Source organism: Malania oleifera, chromosome 1 (genome assembly GCF_029873635.1).
Source record: "Malania oleifera isolate guangnan ecotype guangnan chromosome 1, ASM2987363v1, whole genome shotgun sequence".
NCBI classification, from domain to species: Eukaryota; Viridiplantae; Streptophyta; class Magnoliopsida; order Santalales; family Ximeniaceae; genus Malania; species Malania oleifera.
In genome coordinates, this window is record NC_080417.1 from 134,802,926 (window position 1) to 134,830,789 (window position 27,864).

General features: G+C 34.3%; 1 protein-coding gene across 3 annotated transcripts; it reads right to left on the reverse strand.

Annotated features, from left to right (window-relative positions):
- Nucleotides 1–4,161: 4,161 nt before the first annotated feature.
- LOC131151686 (proton pump-interactor 1-like) lies at nucleotides 4,162–15,170 on the reverse strand. 3 transcript variants are annotated; one of them, XM_058103217.1, is made up of 8 exons: nucleotides 15,015–15,170; nucleotides 13,692–14,102; nucleotides 12,378–12,572; nucleotides 12,097–12,276; nucleotides 11,758–11,952; nucleotides 5,482–5,580; nucleotides 4,872–5,397; nucleotides 4,162–4,786 (listed from the first exon to the last, which is right to left on the reverse strand). In XM_058103217.1, exons 2-8 carry the CDS (start codon nucleotides 14,064–14,066, stop codon nucleotides 4,461–4,463), a joined length of 1,896 nt encoding a protein of 631 aa, XP_057959200.1. In that variant the 5' UTR covers nucleotides 14,067–14,102; nucleotides 15,015–15,170; the 3' UTR covers nucleotides 4,162–4,460. The 3 variants fall into 3 exon arrangements, with proteins under 3 accessions (XP_057959200.1, XP_057959054.1, XP_057959133.1); XM_058103071.1 differs by having other exon boundaries at nucleotides 4,162–5,397; nucleotides 15,032–15,165; XM_058103150.1 differs by lacking the exon at nucleotides 15,015–15,170 and adding an exon at nucleotides 14,862–14,985 and having other exon boundaries at nucleotides 4,162–5,397.
- Between the last annotated feature and the right edge of the window lie 12,694 nt (nucleotides 15,171–27,864).

Below are 27,864 nucleotides of genomic sequence, written 5' to 3' on the forward strand. Positions count from 1 at the left end.
CCACTCTCTCTGTTTCTAAATCCTCCAATTTGCAAGCTTGTTCTTTCCTTTGCTACCTTCCCCAAATATCCATCTTTTGCGCAAATCAGAACCCAACAAGCTTCCAATATATTACTTACCTGCTTCCCCTCTCAAAACCTCAACCTTTTAAACCCTCGACTCTTTTCTAAGTATTCAATTTTTTTCCCCTCCAATTCTTTTCTCCACTTCCTTCATTCTGAAAATATCTATTTACAGGCTTAGAGGAGAATAATTCAATTAATTTTGATTAATCAATCAAATTTAAATTAAATTGATTAATCTATGTGTGCTTTAAATTTTGATTTTATTCACATGTCTTTAATTGCTATGTTCTTTTTTTTTTATTTTTTTAATTACATAGGAATTCCAGCCACCAACAACCCCCTGGTGCGGCACAAAATCTACGGATCAGCGTCCTCCCCCTAGGTCTCGTTGATCAGGTAAAGTTTAGAATGCGGACACGGCTTCTGTGCATCAGTTGGACATTCGGCCAATCCAACTCCCGGGACATACCTTCATTACCATCCACGGTCCTCGCTGGCTCACAAAAAACTCTCACCATCCACGTTCCCCGCTGGCTCACAGAGCAAACTTTCACCATCCACGGTCTCCACTGGCTCACAAAGTAAATTCTCACCATCCACAGGCACCGCTGACTCCGTGAGTGTATTTGCGTGGAATTGAACCTCCGATACTCTTTCTTATGTACTGATATCTTTCCATCGCGTCATGCCCGTGGGGGCCTTTAATTGTTATATTCTTTTTTGTATGTACAAGTGTAAAGATAGAGACCACCTGATTTCTATCTTTTTTATTTTCATTTTTTTCTATTTTTTTTCCATGTATTCAAATTTTCATTTTCCATGTATTTTTCCATTTTCATTGTATTAATGAATATTTTTACAACCAGAAATTGGACTAGGAGAAGACCCAAGAGGGTATTAGATTACATCTAAAAATCCAAATTCTGCTATATAAAGTCTCGGACAAAATGGGATATCTACAATGAACTTTTTGTACAAATGAAAATTGACTTGTCAATTCCCTCATTAGAAGTCTCATTAATTTATATATTAAGTTAGAGTTTTTATTAAAATTAATATCAATTTACATATATTATTAAAATACATATATTCTTGCTAAACATCACTAATCACAAGATTATGAAACAAAAGTCAAAAATATTATTTTAATGAAATAAATTGTTTATTTGTTTACGTCAAGCAATTTTAGGTTTAGTTGTAAATTTCATTAATATAGATTGAAAATTTTATCAGAGTTAAGACTTGATCATTTTGACTTGTTTTAGGCTCGATTAATAAAATGAGTCAAACATGTACTCATTTGGTTTGCATAATCAACCCCGGAATGGAATCGCGTTTCTCCGTTCGATTTGTGAGATTAAGAATGGAATTATATTTTGGCCATAATGCGATTCCTACAAATGGAGGAATTATGATTACAATCCAAATAGGCTGGAATCGATATTCATTCATGGAATCAAACTCATTTTATAAATAAAACAATTCAAAAAACAATAATAAATGCTAATAACACTAATTGTTATTATTATTATTATTATTAGAATAATAATAAAAATAATAACAACTAATGATAATTGCAATAATAATATTAATAATAAAAAAGACCAAAATAATAATTATTATTTTAAGGATAATAAAAATAATAACAACTAATAATAACTTCAGTAAAAATAATATTTATTACTGCCAAATAATAATAACAACAAGAGCAATAAATAATAAAAAAATCAAAAAAATAAATATTATTTTAGGGATAATAATTATTATAAAAACAACTAAAATAATAATAATAAAAAAAATAATCATACTAATAATAACAACAAGGAAAATAACAATAAAAAGTGCAAAAATAATAATTGTTACTATTTTAATGACAAAAAAATATTACAAAAATAATAGTGACTAATAATAATTGCAATGACAATAGTAATTATTACTATAAAATAATAATAACAAAAAGAACAATAACAATAATGAAAAGGAAAAATAATAATTATTATTTTAAAGATAACAATTAGTATAAAATATATATATATATATATATATATATATACCAACAATAAAAAATAAAGTTAAAACTAATAAAAATAATAATACAGAATTAATTAATTATGTACTATATATTTTTCAAATAAAAAATAACTTATTTTTTGTTTCATTATAGAAACCATTAAAAAATACCAAATATTGAAAAAAAAATTAAAACTAAAATCCTACAATTATTCATGTTATTAACGAACGTAATTACATTCCAAAACAATTTCATTCCTCCCTTCATTCCTTTTTTGACTTTTTGTACAAATGAAAATTATCTTGTCAATTCACTCATTAGAAGTCTCATTAATTTATATATTAAGTTTAGAGATTTTATTAAAATTAATATCAATTTACATATATTATTAAAATACATATATTCTTGCTAAACATCACTAATCACATTTTTTTAATTTATTTTTTAAGAATTCTATAACACAAGACTATGAAACAAAAGTCAAAAATATTATTTTAATGAAATAAATTGTTTATTTGTTTACATCAAGCAATTTTAGGTTTAGTTGTAAATTTCATTAATATATATTGAAAATTTTATCAGAGTTAAGACTTGATCATTTTGACTTGTTTTAAACTCGATTAATAAAATGAGTCAAATATGTACTCCTCATTTTGTTTGCATAATCAACCCTGGAATGGAATCGCATTTCTCCATTCAATTTGCGAAATTAAGAATGGAATCATATTTTAACCAGAATGCGATTCCTACAAATGGAGGAATTATGATTCCAATCCAAATAGGCTGGAATCGATAGTCATTCATGGAATCAAACTCATTTTATAAATAAAACAATTCAAAAAACAAAAATAAATGCTAATAACAGTAATTGTTATTATTATTATTATTATAAAAATAATAACAACTAATGATAATTGCAATAATAATAAATTATATTTATTATTATAAAGTAATAAAAACAACAACAACAATATTAATAATAAAAAAGACCAAAATAATAATTATTATTTTAAGGATAATAAAAATAATAACAACTAATAATAACTACAGTAAAAATAATATTTATTACTATAAAATAATAATAACAACAAGAGCAATAAATAATCAAAAAAATAAATATTATTTTAGGGACAATAATTATTATAAAAACAACTAAAATAATAATAAAAATAAAAAATAATAATTATACTAATAATAACAACAAGGAAAATAACAATAAAAAGTGCAAAAATAATAATTATTACTATTTTAAGGACAAAAACATATTACAAAAATAATAAAAATAATAGTGACTAATAATAATTGCAATGACAATAGTAATTATTACTATAAAATAATAATAACAAAAAGAACAATAACAATAATGAAAAGGAAAAATAATTAATATTATTTTAAAGATAACAATTAGTATAAAAATAAAAAATAAAAAATAAAGTTAAAACTAATAAAAATAATAATACAGAATTAATTAATTATGTACTATATATTTTTGAAATAAAAAATAACTCATTATAGAAACCATTAAAAAATACCAAATATTGAAAAAGAATTGAAACTTAAATCCTACAATTATTCATGTTATTAACCGAATGCAGTAATTACATTCCAAAACAATTTCATTCCTCCCTTCATTCCTTTTTTGCTTCAATTTCATTTTTGTGAATAAGAATAACCACCTGAGGGAATGTAAGTAATTTCCTCTTTTTCCTTTCAAAAAACCAATTTAAATAACCAAACAATTCACACTTTGTAAAGCGCCAACACTAGCTGAAACACTAATACACTATTCCTTTAACTAGTGAATGAAGTACATTGCGTTTTACCACAAAAGCACATTCTCAACAGTTAAATAAACAGCAAAAATAATAAATGACGAGCACACAGTAAAACATTAAACCAACGTAATTTGAAACACATAATTAATCTACTTTGTCAAAAGAAACCCATGAGCGATTTCTTCAAGTGCAAACCAAACTGAGCCAAGAAAAATAAAAAACATACTACCGAAGCGTATCGTATATCCGTGCTTGAGAAGCCTAATACTCAAAATACAATCTTAATTCCTCACCACCAGCCTTTCCTATAAAAAGCAAATATTTTGAGTAACATTCATTCTTCAAAGAAAAAATTTATCAAAGTCAGAAGCTTTAAAATACACCAGTCAAAAGTCGAAACATGATTGTGTATGTTCTGCTCATTTTGGTAAAATATGAGGGACTACATGAGCTACAAACAACATTATGAGATTCAAAGTCCATCCCCTTAAAGGATGCAACGAACAAAATTACCTTTATATTTAATACTACAGGACCTGTCGCTGGCATGCCCATCCAAAAGAAGGAAAATTGGTTCCCCAGTCCTTTAATTAATTCTAGTTTACTTCTTCAAAATAGATATAGATATTGGTATCCAAGTACTAGCAGCAGCACAACAATCACAGCAGCAGCAGGTGCTGCCCATACCCAGTAGTTCATTGGCTTCTTACGCCTGGGAATGACTTTAGGACGTGAATCCATGCTGCCTCTTGGTCGACCTCTGTTCCTAGCGCTATTTTCTTTATTATCCTTACTCTTGGATGGAACTGGTGCTTCAGTGTTGACACCATCCTTCTCTTGTATGGCAGCCTCTACACCAGGTTCAGTTGGCTCCTCGGGATTGCTAGCAGTCACAGATGCAGCAGCCTTTTTCTTTGCTTTCTTTTCACGCTCCTGCAATAAGAAAGTTCCATCAGCTCTAAAATTCCGCACAGAAAAAAGGTCAATGAATTGCATATATCAGCAGAGTAATAATTTCCTTAAGCTTCTTTTCAGCTTCTTTCTGAGCTCTCATAGCCGCTTTTACCGCAGATTTTTCAGCCAACTTCTTCTTTCTTTCCAAGGCCAGCTTAGCTTTTGCAATTTCTTCTTCTCTTTTCATCTCCTTCAACTTTGCAGCGTCAACTTCATTATCCACAGTAGAGTTATTTTGTGCCTTTTCAAGCCCAGAAGTTTTCTCCTTGGTTTCTTTCTCAGCATGCTCCAGTGTAGTTGCTGAATCTGCTGCTAGTGTTTTATTTGCTTCTTTCTGGACCTTCTGTGTGGGTAAAGTATCATGTTTGGGAGGAGATTTCAAATCTTCCTTTGGCTGCTTTACATTGGCTTTTGCAATCGTCTCTGTTTCCAAATGTGTTGGTGCCACTGGTGGCACCAAAGGCTTCTCATCTGGGTTTCTCATTCGTCCATCTCTACTCAATTGTCGACTATCTAGAGATGGCAAAATTCTTTTCTCATAATCATCCCTAAAAGCCTTGTTGCTGCTCCACAGGGACATAAATTTCTCCATCTAAACCAGAAGGCAAAAATACAAAATTAGAAAAGAGGCTGAGAGTGTAATATATCCCAAGAGGTAGGATGAATTCTCACGTACCTCTGTGTGACACAGTTCTTCAAGAGCCAAAAGATCCCTCTTTGAGGCGAAGTCCCTGGCCTTATTCAGAAGTGCCCGGTTCTGGTAAAAGTGTCCATTCTGGAAAGAACATGAAGAAAATTCATTAGAGGGAATTTTACTAGAAATATAAGTAAAACACCACTTTGCTAAAGCAACGCAACAGAAAGAATATGTCCCAGGCCCCCATCTTAAAGCAATTGAACATTGCCAGTGTCGTCACAATATGATTTGGGGCTACGTAGGCATTTTACCATGCTTTGAGTAAGAAGGCTTTCCTTTCTAATTTCATTATACCAAAGGGCACCAACACATGCTTAGATAAAAACCTGAGCACCCTCTGACAAAAGGGTGAGTGATGCCATCATGCCATTTCAGCTAGAACTCCATAAATTATTTAAAGGAACTCTTTTAAACCGATTATACCCTTCTCATCCTTCTTACCACTTTTACAACCCTTCATTGGGAATAATTTATGACCTGTGGCACATGACCAAGCCAAGAATGGCTCAATATCAACATGCAAACGGAAACATGTGCAGCCCCATCTGCTAAGAGCACCAAGTCCTAAATAGCAGCATTTCAGTGGGTCATTGGAACAGGAAATTGCTACCTTCGGGCATACTTCGGCAAAAAAAACAACTAAAAAAAAAAAAAAGCAAACACGCAGAGACACTACTAAAGCTAAAAAAAAAGGAAGCTTAAATGAAAGGTTAATATAACACATTTGTAAGAGAAACAACCAAAATATAACGAAAACTAAACCAGGAACTCCCTCTCTCTCTGACACACACAGGCCGAAGGGCTTACTATTTGTGCTATGAACCATGAAATGCACATCATACTTCTAATCTATATCTACAAGCCTGCTGCACCTTGATTACAATCACAGGAGGGAATTTAATCATAACATTTACGTACAAGATTTTTTCTCCTTATGCACCACTTATTAATCAGTAAATGCCAAAATATTTACCCTGATAAATGACTGTTATCTACACACTGAGTACAACATTTTATCAACTATACAAATTCAAATTGAATGATAAGAGGATAATATTATCACAAAGGAAGGTCCCAACCAGTGTGCATGCATGCATGGGACATGCAAGGGCAGTTGCTATATGGTGGAGCCTCCGGAGTCTCAACAAGCTAAATGGAGACTGGTCCACCATGAGCTTGGACTTCAGAAATTAGAAGTGGGAGCTTGGTAAACCTTTGGTGGGAATGTTGACAAGGTGTGCACAAAAGGGAAAATGTTTAGAGATTAAATCACAACTAGCAACATTTCTCAAAAAACGAAGTAATTGATTTCAATATGCTTGGACCAAGAATGGAAGACCAGACATCCAGTCATAAATGTAGCCCTAAGGTAATAAGTGAGCCCTGTGGTAAATGCAGAAGCAAGATATTTGGCCTCAGAGCTAGACCAAGTTAGAATGCATTACTTCTAGGAAGAAGCCAAGGAACACACAGTAGATGAATGGAGCAATGATTGCCAAGTAGAATGGCAAGTTCAAATCAAAATTTCCTGAGGGCCAAAAAACAAAACCTCTGATCAAAGGAGCCTTTCAGATAATGGAGGATACACTACACAGCTTGCCACTGAGTGGACATGATACTGCCACAACTCACAATAAAAGAAATATTGGGACATGTGATTCTAGCAACCGAATAGTAAAAATGGTGCCTTGATAATATATTAGCATTACATCAAACATACGATTACTCTTAAATTGAGAAAGGGGAAAGCCAGCCTCCACAGGAGAGGAAATAGGTATAGCACCACCCATGCAAACTTGTTCAAGGATGTCCCTGATGTATTTTGACTGAGATAAATACAGGCTGAAGGAAGAGCATAGGATAAACTTCAGCACCCAGAAAATAAGCAAGATCACTGAGGTCCTTGAGGAGAAAATTGTGGTCGAGAGCATGAACAAAATGATTAATATAAGCTGAATAGTTGTCATTGTCGTTGACAGAAGCAAAATTGTAATGGAGTCACAAAAATGCCTAAGAAATAAATATTTCATGCTTGTAAAGCTCAATCAAAGAAGGCAATCACAAAGCTCGTGACACAAAGTTTGAGGGGCCAGTTAGACGCCAAAGAAAGACCATCAAGCGTTGATTCATATAAACTTCTTTAGATAATTCAAATTGAGAAATATATTGTTGATATAAATTTGATTCAGGAGCCAAAGAGAAAAACAAAACAAAGAGACAGCACCACACATATAGTGGTGGCTGGTGGGTATGACCACAGGACTAAAAGAGCAAAAGAAATCAATTCAAGCATGCTATGTAAAGGCTTAGCAACTAGGCAAGTCTTATGAATATTCTCTTACACCCAACAACATTCTAATGAGAAGGAAGTGGTAAGGGAGACCAAAATTACCAAATACATTGTGGAACGTGGTTGCAATAAATTAGAATTTGAAGTGAGTGGAGAAGGGACCACTGGATTAGAATGTGGAGAAGAGATCTGCAAATGAGAGATAGCATGTGGTGGTAAGAATAATGATGGAGAAAATATGCATCAGCTGAAAAGAGGAGGGACGGAATCATCCAAAAAATTAGGAGAGGCAAGTGAAACGTGATAATAGGAATAGTCCAAGGTACAGCCATAGACTAAGAGGAAGCCAAGGTAGCCTACAGAAATCAGGACACATCAAAGAGAATTTGGGGAGCCAAAACCAAATGGTTTGATAGGTGATGAAGACAGTTATACCCATGTTTGTGGTCATACCTAATAAACAAGCAAGCTGTGCTACGAGCTTCAAGTTTGTGGAGACTGCAAGGCCAGATATAAGGGTAACAGAGGCACCCAAGAACCTCAAGAAATCCATAATTGGGTGGAAAACCATATTTCCACAAGGGTGAATTATAAAATAGAACTGGAATTGACAGTCAATTAGTAAGATAAGTTTAGAAATGAAGCACAAGCAAAGTATTGTCTATTTTAGCCCATTAGACCTCATGGTTTTGCATCATAAAAAAGGCATCTCACAAGGTTGAAACATATCCTTATGGGGCCAAGATCTACTTAGTACGCACCCAAAGTGGGATATTGACAGTCTAGCAATTATATTGTCTGCCCATGGTGGCCTGCATGAATGGGAGATCATTCAAATAAGTTGTACTGTGATTGGAGGCCCCACTTTCCATACACCGACAGGGCCATTCACCATTTGAGGTGCACCAAGCATGGCTGAAAGTTTGTGATGGGATTCAGTGATCTATAAGCAATCAAATCTATGCACACTGAGGCAGTGTCTCATCTTCTAAGAGCAAGTCTACAAAGCACATGCCTGCTGCTTTTTTATGTTCTCATTTAATTCCATCTTAGATAACAAAGATACGAGCAGTAGGTGTAATGGTGAGGACATGTATTATAATAACGACTAGCATTAGGACACAAGGGGAGAGTTTGGAGAATTTCCAATCACAATAGGTGTACATCAAGGTTGTACTTTGAGCTCTTATATTTGTGCTTTAGCAATTGATGAACCCACTAGGAGTATCTAAAACGAGATCCTATGGTGTATGTTATTTGCAGATGATATTGTTCTAGTTGATGAAAATAGGACTCGAATAGAATCTAATTTAGAACTATAGAAGCAGCTTTAGAGTTCTAGAAGTTTTAGGATAAGCAGAAATAAGACAAAATATATGAAATGTAGTTTCAGCCAAGTAAGAATATTGGGGAAAAGATTTAACTTAATGGTCAAGAAATTAATAGCAATAGTGGGTTTTGATACCTTGGATCTATTATACAAGCAGAAGGAGAAATCAAAGAGGATGTAATATAATAGGATGACTATAAGACCAGCTATGCTTTATGGATCAGAATTTGCGCAACTAAGAAACAACATATCAAAAAAAGTAAAAGTCGCTGAAATGCAAAAGCAAAGGTGGATGAATAGTATAACATCATGGGAGCGTCTGGTTCACGGAATCTGAGAACCTATAACATAATATTCTAGTAATATAAAACATTCTCATGTTTGGTTCACAATAGAAATCTAAGAATCCAACCATCTTAGATTACCAATTTATCTCGTTTGTCCATATAATATAAGAATTTGATTGCCACATTATAGGTGGTATTATAACTTTACCAGAGTAGGATAATGCCTAAAGAAACTAAAAAGACCAACATACCCTCAGTCTTTCTTGAAAATTTCAATAGTATACCCCCCAAATATCTTGACCTCCACATTGAGCCCCACCACTGCCACCAAAAGACGAATACATACCAGCATTGTACCTTTGGGCGGCCCCAAGACAAGCCACTGTGCAGAGCCTGTCCCATCTCCTGTCTACCGGCATAAAGATCATAGCCAGCAAGGTACAGTGCAAGCAGTGCTACAAAAAATACAAAATCGGATTATGATTTTGCAAGTGAATTTTGCGGAGGTGGAGTCCTTCACATACAAGGACAAGTCAACAATGCAGCACCTTGCTCCAGCAGCGTAGATGAGCTCAATCTTCCTGACTGATTTCTGCAAGCACACCAAGAACACCAGAATGACACCAAAGATTGGGTTCTACGTCTAACCTATCATGCACTGTACAAGCAAGCTTGATCACCAGGGCCCTTTTGATCCTAATTTTTTAAGTCTATTTTTTTTGTGTCTTTTGTTTTTGGGTTGATTTGAAAGATCGTGGATAAGAGATGGAAAACTTGGCATCATTTTCCAAAGAACTTTGTGACAAATCAAACATAGGAATCTTACATTCTTAGGAATTTGGTATTACTATGACTAATAAACAAAATGTGAGAATCATATATAAATGGCAATTAGATTACTGAAATTCTAGATTCTAGTAATTTGAAATTTTACTGGAATGTTAAATTTTGTAAACCAAACGACCACTAAAAGATAAATTCAAAAACAAATAATATTCGCAATAAGCCAGGCATAGCACCAATAGAAGATAAGGGAAGGACAACTCAAATGGTTTAGACATTTGAAACACAGGCCAAATAGTGCACTAGTAAGGAGTAAGCTAGTTACCATTACTAGTATTAGGAGGGGTAAAATAGACCTAAAATAACATGTAATGAGATAGTGAGGAAGGATTTAATAACCTATCAAAGGAAAATGGCCTCAATCGTATGAATTGGTGGAAAAGGATTCATGTAAAGGACTCCACCTAGTGGGACTTAAGGCTTGCTATTATTGTTGTTGTTGTGTAACAAAGATACAAGAAATGTGTTTGGAAGCCCCACTGTCCATACACCAACAGGGTCATTTCACTGCTTGTTACCCTACAAAAGGGCACAGGTACCAAAGGGATGGAGGCCTTTTTAAAGTGTACCAAGCATGGCTGAGAATTTGAGAGGGGATTCAGCCATCTATAAGTGATCAAATCTATGGTAGGACTGCATAAGCAGTGTGTCCAATTTTGTCTCAAATTTGACCCTTCATAGCTGCCAAGCACTAGAGATGTGCCTAGGCCCGAGGCGCAGTGAGCTGCTAAACCCTAGGACAAGGTAACATTCATGAGGCACACTGAGGCAGTGCCCATCTTCCAAGCGCAAGGCTACAAAGCATATGCTTCCTGCATTTTTATATTCTCATTTAGCTCCAGTTTAAATCTCAGCCCTTTCGATTTATGCATAAGATAACAAAGATATGAGCTACAACACTATAAATTATTGTATTATTATTTGGTCCTAAAGTCCATAAGCTCCAACAATACCAGCAGCCCCAAAAGAAAACCTTGGCAAAAATCAGCAGCTCTTCTTCTCGATCATAACAGTAGATCAGGTCTCTCTCCATTCATCTCTATGCTCAAAAAGTATAAAGATCTCTTTATAAGAGCTAACAGATTATATATTGACAAATGCAGACTGCCTGGCTCAACAACGCATAGTTTACTGCCATCATGGCTGGCGTAGATCTTGATGAAAATTAAGTAGGCATTGGATTAGAAGGACATTCCATGACTTTTGCAACTAGAGCATGAATAGAACTAACTTAATAGCAAACTCATGAAAACCATGATGGCCGAATAATAAGCATAGGGGTCGGGGTGAGGGGGGGGGGGAGGGGGCAGAAAATGCAAAAGGAACTGTGTATAGTCATTTATTGATAGCATATGCTGGAGTCAAAGAAGACCCACTCCTGTAAGCAGTGTCATGAACTGTTTAAAGTCAAAGAAAAACCAGTATGATGAATTGTAAAGAGTCAGCAATGAAGTCTGGAGATACTACATAATTGCAACTAATGAAAGGAAAGGAGATCAGCATACCCCCTCATCACGCTGTTTTCTCAGCTCCTGAAAAGTTTCATAGGCCTTGTCCCTTTTTTGTGACACAATTGACAGCTCCTCTTGCAAAGAATTAATGTCATTGTCTATGGCCTTCAGTTCTTCCTCAAGTTTTTTTACTTTCGCCCTAACAACATGCTGTTCCTTCCTTACTCCATCAAGATCACCAACCATGAGCTACAATAGCAACAAATAGGCAACAAAAGCAACCATGAGCAAGTAATTAGAAATCTATGCAACTAATTGATGAAAAGTTAGGAAGACTGATGCCCATAACATTATAAATCTAATGTGATGATGTGATTATAAAAACTGCCTTACTTTGACCTGATCTTGAATTGCTTCTTTCTGCCCTAGTGACTCCTGGATCTTAGCCCTCATAGCAGCATTAGCAATAACTTTTTCCCTTGTCCCTTGAAGTTGATTGATTTCTCTAATAATTTGTTTCTCCTCATTCAACGAGATGCTCTCATGTTGTATGCGATGATTCAGGCTTTGTATCTGTGTGAATTTCAAGGGAAAAAATTATTAAGAAAACAAAATATCACTAGAGCAAACAACAACAACAACAACATAACAGAATGCTTCAGATTAAAGCTTACAAGCTCATCAAGCTCTTCCTCAGATGAACACAAACCAAAACCCTTCTCCCGGCCAGCATTGTTTGCATTACGCAACTTGCCCAGGGCCTGCTGCAGAGGTTCCATGTCTTTTCTCTTCTCATCCATGGCCATTCTGTACTGCTTATCCTCAGCAGTCAGAGACTTCAACTGAGAAATCACCTGTGCTCTATCTGACTGCATCAGGGGAGGGGGGGGGGGTTAACTTAATCAATTTGAATTGGAAAGGAACTCAATGGTGTGCAAGTCACCCTTCTCTTCTGCAGCTTTTAGACAGATGGAAGCCCATATTTGGCAAAGAAAGTGCAATACATATGGCGAACAATGATTAAAACATACAGCATGCCTCTTATGTAACATAAAATAATACATCATGTATAGTGGATACAAACTTATATGGATTATGGATGTATTTTTCACAATGCACTTTTGTCATATTGCCAATTAAACAGAATAAAATCCTGCTCATGAGAAACCACTCATAAAAAGAAAGGATATGACTTGTTATGTTCTAGATTTTACAATAATCTCTCTTCCCCTCAATCCATTAGGTTCTTTATTACCATATTTTCCTTCCTCGTGGCAATAATTTCTTAAGTAAACAAAGGCTTGGTCATAAATAAATTTATTTCCTATTCCTCTACTATCCGTTTCATCTTGGATGTTGAATTTGAAAACAAACTTTAAGTTAGCATTAGTTAAATAAAGCTTGTAGATCTTCAATTAACTTTTAAGATTTGTCATATTTTGTCTTAGAAGTATGACGAAGAGCATACTGCTTTATTTTAAATTTCATTAGTTCAAGAGTACATATTCGTTTCATTTTGGATGTTGAATTTGAAAACAAACTTTAAGTTAGCATTAGGTTATATAAAGCTTGTAGACCTTCAATTAACTTTTAAGATTTGTCATATTTTGTCTTAGAAGTATGACAAAGATCATACTGCTTTATTTTAAATTTCATTAGTTCAAGAGTACATCTTTGTTTCTTCTGAACACATAACATTTCATTAACATTAACGATAATAAATGTTAAATCACTAAATCTAAAACAATAATTTCTAGCATGTAGAAAGACATTAAAAAAGAGGGTGCTTATCAGCCCGTCCAAGGGTTTTACTCCTATGTGGTTGCATAAATTAACATTTGCAAAGCAACAAGTGATGCACACGCAAGAATCAACAAATCAATATATATAAGAAGTTTTGAAATTCTTTTATAGAGCACATTCTAATATCTAATAAAAATGTTTCAAGCTTTACTACTATTACTCGCTAAAACGATCATTTGGCTTACCCTTTTAGCCTTCAATCCTTCAATGATCTGGAAACGAGCTTGATTCTTCTTATGAATCTCTTTGTCAGCTTGATCAATTTTAGCTTTCAATTTTGGATCATCATATGACCGATAACGGACAAAATAGAAAGTATGTATCTGCTTAGGCTCAGGCCACTCGTCAACTGCATCCTTGGGAAGGTTGGCTTCTGAGACATCATTTCCTTGTCCTTTGATTTGATCATCTCTTCCTTGCGAACCAAATTTAATGGGCTGGATAACACCTGGTACCTGGCTCAGCTTCCCATTTTCCTTTTCATGCCCAAAAGAACTGTTTCCTTCACTCGCATTCTCCATGGGTACTTTGGCCACATCAGATACAACCTCCACACCCATGGTCTCAAAGGAAACAGCCTTTCAAAATCCTGAATCCTGGTGAAGAATGCGAGAAAATAAACAATCTATTTAACAGGAAAATCCCACCAATTCTAAATAGACTCTGAATCCACATATTTTCTTTACATTTTTTTCAGGAAGAAATGATAAGGTCTCTAGCGTTGAGTTTGGAACCATGATCGATAAAAAAATAATAATAATACAGACCCAATTGCTGAAATTTCAGAATTTTGAAAATACATCTTTCAGGCAGAATCATAAAGTATGTAAATCCACAAAAAAAACTGAAAGAAAACCTGCAGCCGTATAAACTTCCTGTGCATCTGAAAACTTTTTAGAATCATTTTAAACAGAAGCATAGGAAGTCTCCTTTCAAACATAGATAAAAACACGTATTCAATAAAATCAATTCATCAAAAAATGGATTCATTTAAAGAAAAGCAAAAAGATTACAAGAGAAGAGAAAGAAATGTCCACATCAAGTGTAGAGAACCCAATCAACAATATATATATATATATATACACACACACGCACGCACATATATGCAACGAGAAAAACAAGAAATAATAATAATGTTAGTAGTTGAAAACCTATTATCTCAATCATCCATCACCAACACTGCGATCAGACCAAAGCATTATATCGGCAGATCACATAAAATTAGATAATTTCTCACAACAACCAAGCATGCAGATGCAAGTAATCAAAATAAACAAACGTTCAGGGAGAACAAAAAAAGAGAGAGGGAGAGAGAGAGAATTATAAACAAATATGATCTGAGCACGAATTCTAACACGACGACTGGACAAGATCGTCACAGATCCAGCGAGAAACCCCAACCACCAAGAAAGCGAATGCGGAAGCGAAAGAAAGAAGTGAGAAAATAGCAAGCAAATGAGAGAATCAACGTGAGGTTGAAAGGCGGATGGAGATTAAGGGATTCTTACCAGGAATAGAAACGTACCCAGAGATGGAGATTCTGAGGAGACGACCCTTTTGAGAGGGCCTGTACGAGAGAGGGAAAAAAAAAAAAGACGCGGCCAGATCTCGTCCCTAGTCCTCAGAGAGAGAGAGAGAGAGAGGTGACCAGTAAAGATGAGCGAGTAGATAAATAGAGACCATTTTTAGAGAGAGAAAGAAAGAGGTAAGAAATTAGAGGACTCATTTTTACTGTCCATTTAGAGAGAGAGAGAGAGAGATTTGGAAAGGAACGAACAGAGGCCATATTTTTTTCCTATTTTTCAGCCAGGGAAATAAGTAAATAAGATGGCAAATTACATTTTTACCTTTTTCTTGAGAGAGAAAGCGACGGGTTTTTACCGCACTTACGAGGGGCAATTTCGGGAAGCGGGAAGATTTGCTTTTCAACGGGCAGTAAATGGGCCACTACCCCCGGTTTTTACCTTCTTTGAGGCGGTTAAAAATTTAGGAGGTGGATTTAATGGTCGGGGGGTAAATTACTAAATTGAATCAGATGGTACGGTCCAGGGGGTTTCTCGGCGCTGCGAGTGCAAGGAATTTGAGAACGAAACGACGTAGTTCTAGTGGGCCGGCGCTCTGCCTTGAGATGGTGGATTTCGCCGTGGCGGTACCGGCTACGTGTGAGGATGAACCCGGGGGCAAGCTGCGCCTCGGACACGTCAGCGCGGCGACTGGGAGGAGTTAGAGTATGGATGTACGAAAATGCCCCTGGTAGTTGATGCAAATTACTGGTGGGACGTCACGGGTATAACGCGCGCGTGCTGTCTGGGTTTTTGTGCCACTAAGGAGGCATAGCCCGCCTTTCATCTCCCATTAACTGCTTATGTCCAACACCAAAAAAGTCGGCGTCCAACCAACCAATCAGTAATTCTTATAAAAAATAAAAATTAAGAATTTATTCATTGTCATTACTATTTTCTATTTTTTTTCTATTTATTCATATTAAAAAAATAAATTATAATAATATACTTGTTTATATTGCCAATTTTGTATTTATATCACCAATTTTCGGCTATTTATCAAAAAATTAAAAATCAAATTTTATAATTTTTAGTTATTTTGATAGTCTCACAAAGATTTTAATATCTGAAAATAGTATTTTTAAATTAAATTATTTATTTGTTACACTTATAAATTGAAGTCAAAATTAAATAGTCATATGAATTTAAATATAATTATATATATATTCCAAAAATAACAAAAAAGTCAACTAAAAAATATTTTACTATTTTTGAGTTACCAAGTCCAAAAAAATTTGTATTATAAAGTAAATTTTGAAAGTGAAAAAATTAAGTAAAATAATTTTCATAAATTTTATTTTTACTATAGTAATTTTAATGGGTATTATTTGTAATTTATTATTTTAATCATATTTTTATAATATTATGTGATTTAAAGATGAAAATGAGTTTTTTTAATTAAATTTTAATTTGTATTAGTTTTATAAATGTTAACTAAATACACTACTGTTTTTTAGTTTTTAATTTCTATTTCTAATTTTTTATTTTTATTTTTTATTTTCGTTCCTCTAATTTTTTACAGTAATACCAAAGGCCGCTAAGATTTGCAAGAATATCACTAATGCATATATTTATCTTGTGAGTAAAATCCAACAACCCTCAGGTTTTATTTGGAATTGTTATTATTTTTTATTTTTTATTTCTTTTTCTACATAGCACAAAAAATAAATTATAAAAATAGTTTTGTTTATATTGTCAACTTTCTATTTTTATTATTAAATTATATTTTATAATTTTAAGTTGACTTGCTAACTTGTTGCCATAAATTTTAATATCTATGAATATTTTTTTATTAAATTAATTTTTCAAATATAACACTCCACCTTGCAATTTTTCAAAGTTATTAAAAATACCTTGAAATTTAATTTTATTGATAAAATAAAATTTTCATTAGTTAACAGCTAGTTAATAGTTAAGTCTAATGAAAAAATAAAATTTTATCCTAAATAAAATGAGAATTTTACTATTTCAATCCATTTTGACAAGATAAATTAAGAAAATGATATTAATTTAGTAAATTAAGTTTAAAAACTAGTCAATTAAATACAATATTTGTTTAAAATTAAATTTATAAGTGAGCAAAAGACATAAATTTATCATAAAAAATTTGAGGAACATATTAAAAATCTAGAAGTCAAGACACAAATTGATTTATTCAAAGAAAAACTTGAAAAAGAAGTCTGTTCAGACCTCCCAAATGCTTTTTGGGATAGAAAGAAACATTCTGTCAAACTACCTTATGTTAAAAATTTTGATAAAGAAAAAATACTTACAAGAGCAAGACCAATACAAATGAATGAAGAGTTACTCGAGTATTGTAAAAAAGAAATTCAAGAATTACTCAATAAAAAACTTATTAGGAAAAGTAAATCTCCTCGGAGTTGTGCGACTTTCTATGTTCAGAATCAAGCTGAAATAGAAAAAGGTGTCCAAAGACTTGTTATTAATTATAAGCCTTTAAACAAAGTTTTATTAATTATAAGCCTTTAAACAAAGTTTTACAATGGATTAGGTATCCAATACCTAACAAGAGAGATTTACTCAATAGACTTAATACTGCTTCAATATACTCAAAATTTGATATGAAATCAAGATTTTGGCAAATACAAATTGTTAAAGAAGATAAATACAAAACTACATTTACAGTACCATTCGGGCACTACGAATGGAATGTAATGCCTTTTGGGTTTAAGAATGCCCCTTCAGAATTCCAAAATATCATGAATGAAATTTTCAATAATTATACAAATTTTACTATTGTATACATCGACGTTGTCCTTGTATACTTTGAATTTTTGAATCAATAAGTCAACATTTCAAACACCTCAATATTTTTTACAATATTGTTAAAAGAAATGGTTTAGTTGTTTCTAAACCAAAAATCAAATTATTTCAGACCAACATTAGGTTTCTTGGCCATCAAATTTATCAAAATAAAATCACTCCAATTCAAAGATCTTTAAAATTTGCTGATAAATTTCCAAATGAAATTATCAATAAAAATCAATTACAAAGACTTTTAGGATGCTTAAATTATGTTGCAGACTTTATTCCAAATATTAGGATTTTAATTAAACCATTGTTTAAAAGACTTAAGAAAAATCCTCCAATCTGGGATGAAAAATGTACTCAAATTGTTATCAAAGTCAAAACCTTAGTTAAAACCTTATCATGCCTTAGTCTTCCTGATCCTAAAGCTTTTATGATTGTCGAAACCGATGTCTCTAATGAAGGATTCGGAGGTATCCTTAAACAAAAAATTGATTCAAAAGAAACCTTGGTTAGATTCCACTCAGGAGCTTGGTCAGGCCCTCAAATTAATTACTCAATTATTAAGAAAGAAATGCTTTCAATCGTTTTATGTATTCAAAAATTTCAAGATGATTTAATCAATAAAGAATTTTTACTTCGAATTGATTGTGCTAATGCAAAAAATATTATTGAAAAGGATGTTAAAAACCTTGTTTCAAAACAAATTTTTACAAGATGGCAAGCAATTCTTTCAGTTTTCGACTTTCAAATTGATTTCATTAAAGGAACATCAAATTCAATTCCAGATTTCTTAACAAGAGAATTCCTACAGGAAAATTATGGCAAGAAGGCAAACTGCAAGTGACTTTTATTCCAAAACCTCTTCCTCAAAAACCCTAGAAAAAATTTCTTTATCAAATAGATTTTCTCCTCTTGAGAGACCTTCAAGACCTCAAATCCCCAGCTTCAAAGATATTATAGAGGGAAGAGTGTCCTCCCCACATCCTTCTCCTTCAAAGAATTCATCAAAAGGTTACTTTACTAAAAATCTTTACGAAGATTTATTTCCTGTTGAACTTGAATGGGAAGCATCCCAACCTTTCGAAATTATCAAAAAATGTTTTCAGAGGATGTCATTTTGATACTCCTGATATTATCAAGGACAGAAGGTTTTATGAATTAATCCTTATTGAAATCAACTCAATTATCATCGATCATACGTTTGATCTTCAAGAACCTCAAAAAATAAATTTTTCAAAAATAAAGATTATTAAAGTAATTTCTCCTTCTGAATTGGAACAACATCCTCGAACTTCAAAAGAACACTTGTCAAATATCACTTGGTAAAATTGAAAGAAGATTATCAAATTGGAATGGTAAAAGTCTACCAAGTCAAGACTCAAATAAGATCTGGAAAATGACCAGGTCTGAAAGTCAAATTATTAAGCATAAAGGATCAATTGAAAAAGATGAAGAATATTTTATAAAAATAATTAACAAATCGATCTCATTAACAACTAATGAAAAAATAAAATTTTATCCTAAATAAAATGATAATTTTACTATTTCAATCCATTTTGACAAGATAAATTAAGAAAATGACATTAATTTAATAAAATAAGTTTAAAAACTAGTCAATTAAATACAATATTTGTTTAAAATTAAATTTATAAGTGAACCATATGCCCAATGACTAGTTTAGGTTAAGCAGTTGAAATAAACATGACAATATATTTTTTTTTAAATAAAAAACATATGAAAAATAAATAAATACTTACTTAAAAAATTATATTATTCTGAAACATTTTTAATATACATTCCGTACAAATTAAATAACTAAATATTTATTTTAAACTTTGACTTGGATCGGCAATTAATCGAATTGTAGCTCGTTTTTAAATCTCATTGAATATCATATTTAATAACATATATTGTCATGGTCCCACAACATATGTGCACTACGAAGATCTTGAACTTATAAGAATAATACCAAAAACTTTAAGATGATTATAAGAAGGAGGTGTGGAGTATAGAACTTTATGTGGAGATTTATAAGAGAGTAATGGAGTTGGTGTAAGATTGATCAAATGTGTAGCAGCAATAATACAATCATCCAAAAAATTAAGTGGTAATGAAGCTTGGAATCTTAAGGAACGAGCAATATTGAGTAAGTGTTGATGTTTTCTTTCAACTACACCATTTTGTTGTGGTCTTTCAATACAAATTTTCTTATTTTAATCTTAAGGAATGAGCAATATTGAGTAAGCTTGGAATCTTAAGGTTGAGATATTGAACCGAGTCGGAATAAGACCGCAGGCTTTGTAGTCTAGCTTTTGCCAAAGGGTGCGCAGTACCACCAAATCGGCCGATTTTACCAAAAGGTGTGAGAACACTAGATCTGCACCAGTTCAACGCTCTGGAGGCTTATGCTATGCCAGGTTACTAGGGGCACCGGATTTTGTCGAAGGTTGTAAAATACTACCAGACCATCCGGCTTTTTCCGAAGGGTGTGAAAAGCCACCAGACAGTTCGGCTTAGGCCTAGGGTGTGACGACACCAGATCATATTGCTTTCGTATCGTATGTATACTGAAACGTATGTTTGTTGTTGAAATAACACTCATGTATCCACACACTCATATAACCTGTTTCTCTCACACTGAGAGGTGTCTCACCCTTATCATACAAATATTTTTTAGGTCCTTCGAGTAGCCACACTAGCGTCCTAATGGTTCAAGAGCGTGGTTGTTGGTTAGCCTTGTAGGAGTGCTTGTGTAAGTACTGTTCTTTGGTCAGGTTGTCAATTTGGGTTATGTAGACACTTGTGGTATGTTATGTATTTTGGGAATTTGATCTTGTTTTGTATAGGCTCTGGTATGGTTTTGTGAAAACATTAGTTTGAATTATTCCACTGCGTAAATGGTATATGTAATTGTGGATAGGGTATACGTGAACCCTATGGGGTTGGACCCTTGCATTGTATGGTATCGTGGACGATTGTATGATACAAAGATAGATTAGGTTACTAAATCACACCCTGTGGCCCATTTTAGGGTTCAGGGCGTGACAATTACTGAGTAAGGTGAGTGTCCTAACATTAGTGTTAGAGCATAGGAAAACTACCTGTATAGGTGGGTAATCTTCCCTATTCTCAGAAAATTATTAGTAAAAATAATTGTAAATGTGTGTATGTTACCAGATGTCAGGAATGTAATTGATGATGTGGATTCTTTTGTGCTAAAGATATTGAGTAATGGACGATTATATATATATATATATATATACTCTCTACCACACACTATTTATAGCTTCTTCTTCTTTACTGAGAGGTGTCTCACCTCGTCAAATTATTAATCTTTTCAAGTCCTCCAGGTGATCGAGCTTAGAAAGTTTCAGGGCTGGATTAGATTTTGTGGGTGGATAAAAGAACGGATATGTGTACAGTTTTATGTTTATTGTTTTGTCCTAGTTATGTAATATGGAGAATATGGTTGTACCTTTTTATGGGTTTACATATGTAAATATAGTACTCTGGTATTTTTTTAAATACAGTACTCTAGTATTTTGTTTGAGGTTGTTTAATTAGTTCTGTTGCGTGAATCGTATCAAAGATGCGCGGTTGGTCTCATAACACTTTAGGCCCCACGTGGCGGGTTCGGGGTGTTACAAGGGCACTCACCTTACTAAGTAAGTCCTCAGGCGGAGAGTTTTACTTCTCCCTAATTATTTATGCAATTAAACTCACACTCTTTCATTTATCATATTCATTCCACAATCTAGCTCATGAGTGTCCTCTGAGGAGAGTTTTACTTCTCCCTAATTATTTATGCAATTAAACTCACACTCTTTCATTTATCATATTCATTCCGCAATCTAGCTCATGAGTGTCCTCAATAACCAGTTCACATTTTGTCTATAACTCACAGCTGCCCTAAGGATATTTACCATGTCATGCTTCCCCTATGATCAGGGTTGTGCAGCCCGAAGGTTGGATCTAAACCGCGATTAGCCCACCCGATTAGATCAAAATAAGATATCCATTCGTTTGTAGTACGATTGGCCTGCCTAACCCTAGTCTGGACTCCAGGGGGCAAAACTACCCTTCTCACTGATTCAATCGACTATCATGCCACACTCTCCACGAGACCATGTGGTTGCACTTATTATCTCACTAGAAATCGTAACATGCTTTCAGAAATACTCCAGTCCATCAGAGTTCTCATTTCCACTTTTCAATATTCGCATTTCAATATTCATATTTCAGTATTCACATTGCAATATTCACATTTCATCTCATATCAGTATATAACTCAATTCAATATTTTTGTACCAACATATCTTATATAATGTATATCATCATTTCAAATAAAATACATTTGTATCTCGCATTTATAATATCACTGTAAAACATATTGGTATATTATTTTTCATCATTTCCAGTAAAAACCATTTCTGCATATCATGTTTCATTATTTTTATAGAACATGTCTTCGGTATCAACATATCATTACATCTCATATTCTCATTTTTTTTCCATTCCAAAACATATACATATTTATTCCATTTTATCACAATTCCAGTGTAAAATACTATTCACGTTAAAAAAAACTGTTATAATTTATTTCTCTTACCTGACTTACTAAGAGACCTGCTAAAAACCCTAAATCCACGCCTACGACGTTCAAAACTCAAACCTTGAAATCACATTTTCCCAATTCAATTAACTCAACCTCACAATTACAATTATTTTAACATTTTCTAGGCCCACACACTCCCAATACTAATTAAACTTTTAAAAAAATAATTAACGGATATAATCCCACTATACTACCCTAGCCTTGGAGTGATGCCTAGGAAACCCAAATTAAAAATCTACTCCGATTAAAATGACGAGAATTGGAACTAAGACCCTGTGGTGGTGTCCGATCGTTGATTTGGCTAAAGTTTTAAGGAGAAATTGAGGAGCGAGGGAGAGAGAGAGAGATAGAGAGAGAGGTTACCTTACCCCAATAGTGGTGTCTAGGTCGCTCCTACAACAAATCCACTCTGGTTAAAATGTTGGTAGCAGAGAATGGAACCCAGGGGTATCTTTTGTTCTTCAATCGACACATGTATCGTCGAGAAATTGAAGAGAAAGAGAGAGAGAGAGAGAGAGAGAGTTGAACAGAGGAGAGAGAGAATGTTGGCAAGAGAGAGAGGATGTTGGTGAGTCTAGGGAGCTCTCAACTTCTCAGATAGGAAATTTAATTTTATATATAAAATATTATATCATTATATTATATTAATATATTATTATATTATATTATATTTTAAAATTAATAATAATTATTAATTAATTATATATATATTTTTTGTGAATCACTACATTCTCCTATCCTTATAAAAATTCTGTCATTTAAATTTGTTAATCGTTACTTATTACAATCTCTTTTGGGAATTACTGAATTGTTTACTCAACTCTCGAAAGAGCCGACAACCACCCACATAGCGGCCCCGTCCCAAATTTATTAATAACCCTCACTTGTAGCGGAGGAATACCGTGGTTACAAGGGAGGGTTCTGGGAGATTATAATTATATACATAAAAAAGAAAAAGTCCCTAAAAACCCGTTCATAACAAAAACCAAAACACTACCTACTATACACTATACAAGTCATTATACAAAACAGTCAACTCACCTGTGACAATCCGAATAAAAATGGAATTTAGATAATAAAGAGAGAGGAAAAATGGAAACAGAAACAGAAGAGAGGCTGCCAAGCTTCGTCGACAAACACAGGGTCTCGTCGACGAAAGCTTTAAGGGTCTCATCGATGAAGGCTTTAAGGATTTTGTTGACGAACACAGGGCTTCTTCGACGAGAAAATACCAAAAGGGGGGTATGGAGCAGCCTGAATTTCATCGACGAATACAGGGACTCGTCTACGAATTTAATGAAAGACTCGTCGACGAGGTGACGTGTCTCGTCGACGAATCTGGCAGTATAAATATCTAAAAACCAGGATTTTTAATCATTTTCAGTGCTCCACTCTCTCTCATCTCTCTCTCTCTACGAATCCTCTCCCTTCTCTTTTGGATTCCAGCCCCACCAGTCGCCGAATCGACAATCCGAAACTACCACGACGCTCTTGGCGTAGTTCTCTACGAGTTTACCAGAGCGGATCGTTAGGGAAAGTGAGTTGGAAATCATCCCTAAGTTGAGGTAAGACTTTTTAAGTCAAATTTGACTTTGTGGTAGTTATAGGAAATGATGTACGCATGAAAGTACTGATGTTTAATACTGGGAATTTTCAGTTTCAGAGTATTGACTAGGAAATCCTACAAGGTCAAACTAGGATATTTTAGGGGCTTTCTCAGTAGTCAGGTAAGGGAATAAACTAAAACAGTTATTTTCCATGCAAGTTATTATTAATTATGAGCACATTTATTTTTAGAAAAGCATATGCTATATTTGTTTATCACATGTGAAATGTATGTTTGGAAAATACTGCTATTATGATCAAAAAGTATATATATGTATAAGATGCTAGAAATAATGATTTTAGAATATGAGGTATGACTTTAAACGACATATGTGTGGCATGAATATAATTTTATGTGAAGTGAATCATGATATGAATGATTTTACAAGCAGAACATGTTTTCAGGTATTATGAAAAGATGAGTTATGTTGTGATGATTTTGACGAATATATGATAAGTGATTTATTTTCAGAGCATATATATATACCTGAAACGATGTTGGCGCGAGGCCATGTATTTTATATTATCGACATGAGGCCGTATTTATGTTTTGGCGCCAGGCCATATTTATGATATCGCCACGAGGCCGTATTTATGTTATTGGTGCGAGGCCGTATTTACGATTTTTGGCACGAGGCCTTATTTACTATGATTTTGGCACGAGGCCGTATGTATGATTTTGGCGCGAGGCCGTATTTATAAAATGTTTGGCACGAGGCCGTATTTACGAAATTATGTATTATATGTTATCAGAACCCGGATGTTAATTTAGCTCAGTTCAGGAGCTCGGTACCGTAGCTATATTGTAGATAAGATATCTACGTCAGATTAGTGCTAACCATCCCACGAGAGGATGGCAGATGGATAGTCGATGTGGCTTTCAGTAGTGTGGACGTCCACCTGGCAATCCGGACTAGGGTGTGGTGGGCCCATCGTACTTATTGACATATTTGATTCAGCAGTGGTCAGCTAGCCATTGTCGGGTCTCGCCTTCGGGCTGCACAACCCATCATGGGGGGTAATACATGACACCAGCTAGTTATTCATCCTGGGTGTATTTTCAGTATTACTGTTATAGCAGATGTTTTATGTATGTTATAAGTTATTAGCAAATATGAAAAATATATGATTATTCAGTATGATATGATGAACGTTTTCTGATTTATGAAATGTACTGTATATGTATAATTGCATTAAATGTTCATGTTGTCACACAACTATATTTAGTTTATTTTCCCTTACTAAGAAGTGTCTCACTCCCGAACTTAATTAATTTTCAGGAGCCCCTGAGAGACCGGTGAATCAAGGCCATCGTTGAGTCAGTGAGATTACCCTGTGAGGAAGGTAAGATTTTGTAATAAGGTTAGAATTATTTTGTGTTTGACCCTAGAGACATTTTTGATGTATATGGGGATGTATAGAAGTACAGTTTTATAATGTTATAGAAAGCTCTGGTATTATGCTTTATGGATGGATGTTTGGATTTTATGTTTACTGCTGCGTAGATTTCCGCTGTGTTTGACAAGTGTCCCCATTATGCACTGGTTTGGGTTGACCATTTTTATTTATTATGTCTTATTTATTGAGGGTCACTACATCACCTATGGGTCTCACTGAATAGGTACTGATATCTCTGACACATCTTTTCTTTCAATTCCCATGAAACTTCTTCTACTGCATGATTGCACCAGATTACTTTCACTAGTGGGATCTTCTTTGTACGCAATTTCTATTCCTTTCGATCCAAAATCTACACTAGCACCTCTTCATATAATAAAGTATCCTCAAACTCTAGTGCCTCATGACTAATCACATGGGAGGGATTTGGGATGTATTTTCTCAATATAAAAACATGAAATACGTCATGGATTTTAGATAAGACCGGTGGTAAGGCTAACATATAGGCAACTAGACCCACTCATTCAAGAATCTCAAATGGTTAAATATACCAAGGGCTCATCTTACCCTTCCTCTCAAATCTCATAACCTCTATCATTGGTGCCACTTTCAGCAATACGTGATCTCTTGCATCAAACTCCAACTCCCGTCAGCGAGTATCTGCATAACTCTTCTGTCAACTCTGAGTTGTCCTAATCCTATCTCTGATAAGTCTAACTTTATCTTGAGTTTGATGTACCAGCTTTTGCCCCAATAGCTGTCTTTCCCCAATCTTATCCCAATATAACAGGGATCAGCACCTCCTGCCATATAACGCCTCATATGGTCTTATCCCAATGCTGGCCTGATAGCTGTTGTTATAAGAAAACTTGACCAGTGGCATAAACTGTATCCAACTGCCCCCAAAGTCCAACACACATGCTCGTAGCATATCCTCCAGTATCTGTATCATCCTCTACGTCTGCCTATCTGTCTGAAGATGAAATGTTGTGCTGAACGTCAAATGAGAACCTATGACCTTCTACAAACTATTCCAAAACTGAGATGTAAACTGTGGGTTTCGATCTGAAACTATGGACACTGGCACATTTAGGAAATGGGCAGTCTTCGTCAGTCGATCTATGACTACCCAAATGGCATTATGTCCATGTAGTGCCGGTGGTAATCCTGTGAAAAAATCCATCGATATATGCTCCCACTTCCACTCAGGAATGTGAAATGGCTGCAATGATTCCGCTGATCTCTGATTCTCAGCTTTCACCTACCGGAATGTCAAACACCGCTTTGCATACTCAGCTATTTCTTTATTCATGTTGCTCCACCAAAATGACTCCTGAAGATCCCTATACATTTTAGTGCCACTAGGGTGTATAGTATATAGGGATCGGTACGCTTCCTCTAAAATAACTTCCATAATCTTAGAGTCAGCATGTACACACAGTCTAGTACGGAACCTCAAGGCCCCATCATCTGAAATACTGAATTCTGCCTCCAATCCATTCTGCACTTGATCTATAAGCTTCGCTAACTCTGCACCACTCTACTAACTAGCTTTAATTCTCTCCTATAGGGTCAAATGTAATACCAGATTGGCAATAAATGCCCGGTGATCACCATCCACCAGGTCCACATCGATTCTTTCTAAATCCATCTAGATCGGATGCTGAATCATCCCTACTAACATTGTTACTCCCACTGATTTATGGCTTAGAGCATCAACTACCATATTAGCTTTTCTCGGGTGATAACTGATGGTGTAGTCATAATCTTTTATTAGCTCCAACCATCTCCTCTACCTCATGTTTAATTCTTTCTATTTGAAGAAATATTTTAGGCTCTTGTGATCAGTAAAAATTTACACTTACCCCCATACAGATAATGTCTCCAAATTTTCAATGCGTAGACTACCTCCACTAACTCCAGATCATCGGTAGGGTAATTCTTCTCATATTCTTTCAATGTCAAGAGTCATATGCTATAACTCTCCCCTACTACATCAAAACATATAAGAACCCTTTTTGTGACGCATCACTGTAAATCACGAACCCTATTCTCTTGAAGGAATCCTCAAAATCAGTGCAGTGATGAGTCGCTGCTTTAACTCCTGAAAACTTTGTTCACATTCATCCGACCAATCAAAATTCACACCTTTCCTGGTCAATCTCATTAAAGGACCCGAAAATTTAGAGAAGCTCTCAACAAATCTACAGCAGTATCCTACCAAACCCAGAAAACTCCTGATCTCCTGCACATTTTTTCGGTCATACCCAATCTACTACCGCCTCAATCTTTCTCGGATCCACCAAAATACCACCCTTGGATACCACATATTCGAGAAAAGTAACTTACTCCAGCCAGAATTCGCATTTCCTGAGCTTTGCATACAACTTCTTTTCCCTTAACACC